This window comes from Silene latifolia, unplaced genomic scaffold (assembly GCF_048544455.1).
Source record: "Silene latifolia isolate original U9 population unplaced genomic scaffold, ASM4854445v1 scaffold_75, whole genome shotgun sequence".
NCBI classification, from domain to species: Eukaryota; Viridiplantae; Streptophyta; class Magnoliopsida; order Caryophyllales; family Caryophyllaceae; genus Silene; species Silene latifolia.
Window position 1 is genome coordinate 508,122 of NW_027413661.1, and position 9,655 is coordinate 517,776.

Sequence of the window (9,655 nt, forward strand, 5' to 3'; positions counted from 1 at the left end):
TGTTAAGTAGATATGAAAACCTCGTATCTATTTAATAAGACATAAAAGTGATTTTTGAAACGTGGAATATTTTCTAAATGAAGTAGTAAACCAAAAGCACGTCAAGATCAAGATGTTGATCGGAAGTTTCAAAGTAATGACTTTGAAGATCAAATGGGTAATATCAAGTAATGACCTTGATAATCACTAAGAAAATTGTGAACCAGTTAACATAATACCTTCTCCTTGGGACACCATAGAGTATGGTGTAGTCAAGTATATAAACCGAACTTTATGAGATATAGTTTGAGGTTTTTCGCAATTTTTGTAAGCTATTTTCTCACTAAAAGTTTGAAACCCGACTATAATAGCCTAAATGACTCCATATGAGATATGGATAGGGAGAGTCCCTAACTTGTCTTTTTATACATTTGGTCAGAACCAATTTGTGTATTTGTGAGGGTTATCCAAAATTGAACCACTTGGTTTTTACTCCTCCAAAACGAGAACAAAGAGTTTGTGGCTCATAATACTGTCTTTCCAGAAAGATTTTCATTTTCTGGAAGACAGAGTGGGAGAAATTTTGAACTTACGGAAGTCCAAGACCCACAAACTGAGTATAATGCAAGAAGACGTTCTTTATTGTGGCTCAGTGGTTATAAGGAGATAATTTTGCGATAATATTGCGTTACTTATCAAAAGTGACGAATCTTAAACCCTCATCAAAGGCTTTTCTATAGTATGAACTCTATGTGATGGCGTGTCACCATGCAATTCGAATTGATCTCCTAGCACACGATGCAATAAGGAAGGAAACACGAGATGTTTTCGAGACTTGATTTAAGATGAATACTTTGGTTGGTTACCTTGATCTTGTCTTAAAGGTTACATAAGATGTTTAAAATTTGGGCTTGTTATAGAGAGTTTGTGGCAACCCAAATGCCTTTATCAATTCGTATGGTCTTAGCAATATAGTCTCTCGTGAGGATGAGTTTAGGCAAAAGGATAACGAAACTTTCTCCTTGAATGTATCTTATGAAGGGAGAAGTTTTGTTGATGTTGTCAATGCTAAGAAGCCTAGCATGCTTGAAAGATCCCTTTTGTGATATATATACGTCTTGGGTTCAATCATGTAGTCTATCAAAACGGTATTACTCGAGTGTTGAGATAACATGATGATACATGGAGTTTAGTGGGAGCTAAAGTGAGTTTCTTAGTCTAAAATATGTGCTTGACATATTAGTGACTAGAAATGTAGCTAAGGTGATATTTCTTAGTCTAAAATATGTGCTTGACATATTATTGACTAGAAATATAGCTAAGGTTATGTTTCTTAGTCTAAATATGTGTTTGACATATGACACGGCTGTCGCAACCCTGTCAAAGATAAAACCAACGGGTCGCAACTAAATGTAGCAGAGGCAGTCGGGTATCGAATCCACAGGGAGATGGGAATCCTATAGTCAACTAAGTCTGTCGAAAGTAACCAAAATAGGGGGTTTGTTTGTTTGTTTTCTAAAAACTACGAGTAAAGGAGAGAATAAAAGGAACGAGAGAGAAATGAAATAGAGATGAACAAGGGAGAAAGGTACTAGGATTGTCGGTTCACCATGACTTCTAAAGTCCGGACTAAAATATAGATGCCCTAAATCCAAGCTGTGGGTAATAAACGTCACCTTTCGGTCCTTAGTTTGCCCTAAGTAATGCTAGTTTAGCTTTCGCCCTAGCTAGCATAAACCCTAATGAAGCGCTGCAGAGCTACTCCTTTTCCAATCTTTCGATCTAGGAGAAGGGGATATCGAGACAGTTAATTGAATGCGTCGACTCAAACAATTAAGAGATATTAAAGCAGCAGATGCATACAACTAGACTACGGTATTCTAATTAATTCGTCCTTCCTACGCCATGGCTACCCTAAATCCTAGCAAAGCGATTAGCTATTCATGATCGAAATGAGGAACAATAGTAGTAAAGCAAATAACAATAAGTAACATAATAAACGAAAATGAATTCAAATTATGCTATGATAATACCGAATTCAACAGAAGGAAAATTGAGAAATGGCGATTAAAAGTACTTCCGATCCAAAAGCTAAAGCAACAGTCTCCGTTTTATGTCTAGGATGTGATAAATTAGGTCTCTAGTATTCCTTGCCTCTTTATATGAAAAATAGCAAGGAAAAAACAAGTGTTGTAAAATAACAACACAGTCGAAATAAAGCCCATCAGCGCGTGGCCTCAGGATTGAGCTCCACAGTTGCTCGATCGAGAGCTTCCCTTAAGTATCTCCCTCGATCGAGAACAGGACATCTCGATCGAGGCCTTCACAATTCGATCGAGCACAGGACAGCTCGATCGAAGGCTTGTGTTCTTCTGTGTTCTCGATCGACAGCCAAATGTGGTCGATCGAGATCTTCAGTCACTTCTAAGCCTCCGTAGTAGTTCTGACTTGCTTAAATTGGTTAACTTTTGTCTTCGCGCTTCCCCATGCATGAGTCCTTCGATCTCTTTCCCGTCCATCTTCCAGAGATGCTATCTTGGGGCCACCAAAGGTTGGTTTCCGCTACAAATCTGCAAAATAGCAATAAAAGCACAAAGTAGCCTATTCGGGGTATAAAGTGATATAATATCACTCGAAAACATAGAAATGTGTGCCAAAAGAGACCGTAAAAGTCTATATAATATGCACGCATCAAACTTCCCCAAACCAAACCTTTGCTTGTCCTCAAGCAAACTAATGCAACTAGCTAGGATAAAATGGATAGGAGTAGAACATAGACAAACTGAAGACCGTCGGCTCAAACCGTTTAATGCATAAGAATCAACTACTAGTAGCTCGACATCAAGGCAAACGAATTTATGCATATTTCAAAGAGACGTTGAACTTTCGACCTTGCAAGACTTTTAGAAATGGACTCTTACGGGTCGCTCAATCACACAAATAAGCATAAGGTGATATATAAAATAAGATAGAAGGAATAAAGAACACTCACCTAACTGCGACCTATAAGAACACGCATGCAATCTAACGTGAATAAAGTTTCTACAACCGTACATATGCATTCCAACCAAACTGATGACCAAGACACATGCCGAGGACTTACATATGGGTAAGTGAGGTAATAGGTAAGAAGGGGCTAAAATGAATTTGGGTACGTGGGGTTAATAGCCAGGCTAGCAACAACGGATCCAAATCATGCAACTTCCCTACTTCAAACTCCATACAAATCGATACGAAACAGTGCAAATTGGATGCACACAACTCACTAATCACCATAAAATTATCAACTCCCCAAAAGGTATAGATTAAAAATGGGGGTATAAATCACAACATACAGTCTTTCATTTTCCGCATATGATTTTTTTTCTCTGTTTTTTTTTTCTTTTTCATTTTTATTTTCGGATTTCCCTTTTCTTTTTTTTCTCTTTTGTTTTTTTTTCATTTTTCTTCACTTCTTTTTCAAAATTTCTCCTTCATTTCCTTCACCCGTCCATCTCATGAAAAGATATAATAACCAGCTGCAAATCAACACATTCCCAACATTGCTACCATTACTAGCTCGGCTAGGGTAGGAAAGATATGGATTGTAGCTAAATAGGGACAAAATGGGCAATTTGGCTATGTGGAGCTCATGGGTAAAATGAAATAAAGGGGTTGCCTCTCCAAACATGTGTCACCAACCACAGACCCGAATGCATACAGGTACTAAGTAGACTAAACTCATGCTTATGCAATTTGATGTTACATGCCTTATAAGGAGTAACTACTCACCTCCTACATGAACTGGTCATGGATGACACCAGTTATAAAGCTCTAAACCTCAGAAAGATATTGTAGTTTGCCAAAATTTCAAGTCAAGTCTACTTGTTCAACGAATTTTGAAACGAAATTCGAGAAATTGCAAAGGCTGTTGCTAAAAGATGTGAAACAATGCAAGGCTCAAGCAAAAATTATCAGCAATGAATTACTCCAATCCGACTCAATCTAATATGCAAAATTAAACGTAATATTTTTGGTTTTTTCGAAATTTTGTTGATTTTTATGAATTTTTTCTATTTTTGAAATTAAACAACAATGCATGCAGAAATTGAAACGTGATAAATTGAAACGTGATTACATAAATGCAGTAAAAACAACATGCAGACACGATATGGATGCAAACTCTCCCCAAACCAAACTGTACAATGTCCCCATTGTACAAAGTAAAGGAAAAGAGATGCAAACGAAAGAGAGGGGGAGTCGAGAACTTACAAAAGCGTGCAGACCACGGACCTCCCCAAACCGAACCAGATAGAGAGGTTAGTAGGGCTCTCGATCGACAAAGGAATAGGTCGTTCGAGAAGAACACGGTACTCGATCGAGACAGGTAAGACTCGGTCGAGGCTTTTAACGGAGCAGAAATTCGATCGAGCAAGTAGGATCTCGATCGAAAGCTTTGAAGGCGAAAGTCCATTCGATCGAGAAAGCAGTATCTCGATCGAGAGCTTTGAAAGCGAAAGTCCACTCGATCGAGCAGGAAGGCTACTCGATCGAGGCTGTTGCATCAGTAAGCAACAGTACGGTACCTAAGCTGTACCAAAAACGCAAAAATTCTATTAAAATTGTTCAAACGCACGCCAAACAGAAATAAAGAAAGTTAAAAATTCGAAAAACAAAAACAACAATTTACAATTGGGTTGCCTCCCGATAAGCGCAGGTTTATAAGGTCCCGCACGACCTATAAGCGTCAAACATCACTCTCTGCCATCGCGTCGAAAAAGAGAACTTCGACGCGTCTAATCACAGCATCAGCCCCATAATAATGCTTCACAAGATGACCATTAACTTTGAAGCGAATCCCCTCGGAGTCCTCTAACTCAACTGATCCAAATTTAGCGACGCCGGTCACCGTGTACGGACCACTCCACCTGGACTTGACTTACCCGGAAATAGTCTCAATAGGGCATTAAAAGTAACACCTTTTGCCCAACATGGAACTCACGGGGTACAATCCTCTTATCATGCCAACGCTTAGTCTTCTCCTTATAGATTCGGGAGCTATCATAAGCGTTCAGCCGAAACTCCTCCAGCGTATCTAGCTGCAATAAACGCTTCTCACCACACAAGTCAGCATCATAATTAAGCTGGCGGATAGCCCACCAAGCTTTATGTTCTAGCTCAACAGAAAGATGACAAGACTTTCCATACACTAAACGATACGGTGAAGCACCGATTGGTGTCTTGAAAGCCGTCCTATAAGCCCACAACGTGTCCTCTAGTTTAGCACTCCAGTCCTTCCGTGATTTAGACACTACTTTACTCAATATCTCTTTTAGTTCCCTATTAGAGACTTCGACCTGTCCGCTAGTCTGAGGGTGATAACCCAGACCCCTACGGTGTTTGACACCATATTTAGACAGCAAAGCAGTCAACTGTTGTTCTCTAAAATGCATACCCCTATCGCTAATGACGACCCTAGGGACGCCAAAGCGGGGAAAAATAATCTTACGAAACAGCTTAATCACGGTCCGGGCATCACAATTGGGAGTGGCAATTGCCTCCACCCACTTGGACACATAGTCTACAGCTACCAGAATACCTGTTACCTTGGCTAGACGAAAATGGCCCTTGATAATCAATGCCCCATACATCGAAAATCTAAACCTCTAGGATGCCGTTCTGAGGCATCTCATGTCTCTTGGAAATGTTTCCCGTTCTCTGACAAGCATCACAACTAGCAACAAAAGTTTTAGTGTCAGCGAAAAGAGTTGGCCAATAAAAACCTGACTGCAATACCTTAGCCACGGTACGTGATGGACCGTGGTGTCCTCCACAAGGAGCCGAATGGCAGCCCTCTAGGATAGCTTTGGTCTCCCACTGCGGAATACACCGTCTGTAGAGTCCGTCTGCACACTCCTTAAATAAATAAGGGTCATCCCAGAAATATTGGCGTGCATCGTGTAAGAACCTCTTGCGCTGCTGATGAGATAAATCTGGTGGCAGTGCCTGGCTGACAGCGAAATTAGCATAGTCTGCAAACCAAGGTTCAGCACCATCCTTAGAATTCACAGAGGTCACAGAAAAAACATCAACAGAAAATAAAGAGTCGTCAGCGAAAGAATCATTAATAGGAAGAGGATCCTCCCCTTTCTGTTGTGTCAGACGCGACAGATGGTCGGCTACGACGTTTTCTGCTCCCTTCTTATCCTTAATCTCCAAGTCAAACTCCTGTAAAAGGAGTATCTATCTCAGCAATCTAGGCTTAGCTTCCTTCTTGTTCAGAAGGTGTTTCAGCGCTGCATGATCTGTAAAAATAATGACTTTAGAACCCAACAAATACGATCTATACTTATCTAACGCATAAACAACAGCTAAAAGCTCCTTCTCCGTGGTAGAATATTTCACTTGAGCCTCATCCAAAGTTCGGCTCGCATAATAAATCGCACTCAGCGCTTTGTCTTTCCGTTGGCCTAGCACCGCTCCTAGTGCATAATCACTGGCATCGCACATAATCTCGAAAGGCTGCTTCCAATATGGAGGCTGGATAATGGGTGCAGAGACCAAAGCCTGCTTCAAAGTGTTAAAAGTAGAAAGACATTCATCATTAAAATCAAAAGGAGCATCCTTTAGAAGCAACTGTGTAAGCGGTCGAGAAATCTTTGAGAAGTCCTTGATAAACCGACGATAAAAGCCAGCGTGACCAAGAAAACTTCTCACCCCCTTGACATTAACTGGAGGGGGTAATTGCTCGATTACTTGCACCTTCGCTCTGTCTACCTCAATACCCCTGTTGGATACTAAGTGCCCAAGGACAACGCCTTCATTTACCATAAAATGGCACTTCTCCCAGTTCAACACTAAATTAACCTCAATACATCGCTGCAAAACTTTATCAAGGTTAGCTAAACAATTATCAAAGTCATTCCCATAGACACTGAAGTCGTCCATAAAGACTTCCATGATAGACTCGATATACTCAGAAAAGATCCCCATCATACACCTCTGAAAGGTGGCAGGGGCATTACACAAACCAAAAGGCATTCTGCGATAAGCAAAGACACCCTTCGGATAAGTAAAAGTGGTCTTTTCCGATCATCGGATGAATAGGGATCGAAAGAACCCCGAGTACCCATCCGGATAACGAGAAAAACTCATGGGAAGCCAATCTCTCTATCATCGATCAATGAAAGGAAGGGGGAAATGATCTTTCTTGGTGGCGGCATTTAATTGCCGATAATCTATACACATCCGCCACCCGGTCACTAGTCTAGTAGGTATTAGCTCATTATTTTCATTTCGGACAACTGTAGTACCACCTTTCTTAGGTACCACCTGAACGGGACTTACCCATTTAGAATTCCCAACTGAATAAACAATACCTGCGTCGAGTAGTTTCATAACCTCAGCCGTCACAACCTCCCCATCTTCGGATTCAGCTTTCGCTGACCCTGCCTGCAAGGTTTGTGATCATCCTCTAGCTCAATCCTATGCATGCAGACATCAGGGCTGATGCTCTTATGGTCATCCAACGAATATCCCATCGCCTTCCTATTTCTCTTAAGAACAGTCAATAAAGCAGTTAACTGTTCGTCGTTGAGCTTAGCACTCACAATCACTGGGAACTGCTCAGTATCATCAAGAAAGGCATACTTAAGGTGAGAGGGAAGAGCTTTACGCTCGGGGAACTTTACCTCGACTGAGCACAAAGTGTGTGCCAAGTTCTCTACTGTTCGGTGAACGTCGAGACAGCTCTATCTCATCTGTAGTAATCCCAAGCAAGCTGCTCGACATCATCCTCGTCATCGAAAAATCTGCACACTCATCTAGAAACATCAAAGACTCCTGCGGATCCTTAACTAAGGAATCAGGCCAAAATTCGTAAAGCGAGACTCATCAATAATGTCAACAGAGTAACAAGTATCCTCTATCATCGGTCTAGACAAGGTCTCGGGCAGACTAAACGTAATCACATCATCCCCTACCTCTAGGGTCAACCGCCCGAGTTTGACATCAATAATAGCTCCAGCTGTACACAAAAACGGTCTACCCAAAATAATCTGGGTACGGGTATCCTCAGCAATATCTAAAACAATAAAGTCCACTGGGATAAAGAATTTGCCTACCTTGACAGGCACATCCTCTAAGATACCTAAGGGCCGTCTAACAGATCTGTCGGCCATCTGTAGGGTGATATTGGTCATTTTTAGGTGACCCAATTTAAGCTTAGAAAAGATTGAATAGGGCATGACACTGACACTGGCTCCAAGGTCACACAGCGCCCTATTTATCACCACATCTCCTATAACACAAGAAATAGAGAAACTACCTGGGTCCTTCAGTTTAGGGGGAGACTTTCCTGAAATTAGACTACTAGACTCTTCCATGAAAGCGACAGTAGCTGTTTCTCCAAATTCCCTCTTACGCGTAATAATATCTTTCATGAATTTTGCGTAGGGAGGTATTTGGGTAATTAACTCAGCAAAAGGAATGGTTACCTGAATGTTTCTTACCATATCTGCGAATTTGCAGAATTGTCTCTCCGTCTTTGTGTCGCGTAATCGACTCGGGTAAGGGACCTTAACCATAGGAAGTGGGTCCTCTTCTTGCTCTTTACCTTTATCAGTTCTTGACACCCTCGCAGCACAGGAGGGTACCCCACTACGGTCAACATCGGAATGCGTGTCCGCAGGCTCAGCTTCACTCGATCGAGGCTCAGAAGTGCTCGATCGAGAGCTTTTCTTGCTAACCTCTCTCGATCGAGAGGTTTCATCGTGCAGATTACTCGATCGAGAAGTACCGTCTCTCGATCGAGGGGTTTCTTCCTCAGCATTGGTCGATCGAGAGGTAAGTTCACTCGATCGACCACCCTTCAGCAATTCTTCGTCATTTTGCTGAGCAGTGATCCTGGCCTCGGCGTTTGAACTTTCTGGAGTATGTTCTGGTCCGTCATAAGTGCGACCACTCCTCAAACTTATTGCATTTACCGGGTCTTCCTCTAAGCACATTGACTCACACTTTTCGAGCAGTTTACGGAAGACATCCGCACCAGATTCCTGCTCAAGATGTTGCGTGTGAATGGCGGCCTTTAGGTTGTACTCGACCTGAACATTGTCAGCATAAAGCTCGAGGAAATAGCCTCCTTGCCTAATCTTCCGATAGGCTAGAACGCTCTCGGACGTAGCCATGCATGAAAAGGGATTGTGTCCCCATTCGCCACATCTTCCACAAAATACCTCCATGGCTGAGCTATGACCTGTAAGCACAAAAACACTCGGGACAAGAATGAGAACTGTCTCAAGGAATAAATTCCCTGAGACAAAAGACAAACAAAGGAACTATAAAATTGCACCGCCTCCCCGGCAACGGCGCCAAAATTTGACACGGCTGTCGCTACCCTGTCAAAGATATAACCAACGGGTCTCAACTAAATGTAGCAGAGGCAGTCGGGTATCGAATCCACAGGGAGATGGGAATCCTACAGTCAACTAAGTCTGTCGAAAGTAACCAAAGTAGGGGGTTTGTTTGTTTGTTTTCTAAAAACTACGAGTAAAGGAGAGAATAAAAGGAACGAGAGAGAAATGAAATAGAGATGAACAAGGGAGAAAGGTACTAGGATTGTCGGTTCACCATGGCTTCTAAAGTCCGGACTAAAATATAGATGCCCTAAATCCAAGCTGTGGGTAATAAACGTCACCTT

General features: G+C 41.8%; 1 protein-coding gene across 1 annotated transcript; it reads right to left on the minus strand.

Moving 5' to 3' along the window:
• Nucleotides 1-4,913: 4,913 nt before the first annotated feature.
• Nucleotides 4,914-9,143, minus strand: LOC141640266 (uncharacterized). The gene is made up of 6 exons (XM_074449117.1): nucleotides 8,825-9,143; nucleotides 8,214-8,572; nucleotides 7,406-7,580; nucleotides 6,467-6,525; nucleotides 5,927-6,186; nucleotides 4,914-5,349 (listed from the first exon to the last, which is right to left on the minus strand). The coding sequence occupies exons 1-6, from the start codon at nucleotides 9,141-9,143 to the stop codon at nucleotides 4,914-4,916; spliced, it is 1,608 nt and encodes a 535-aa protein (XP_074305218.1).
• Between the last annotated feature and the right edge of the window lie 512 nt (nucleotides 9,144-9,655).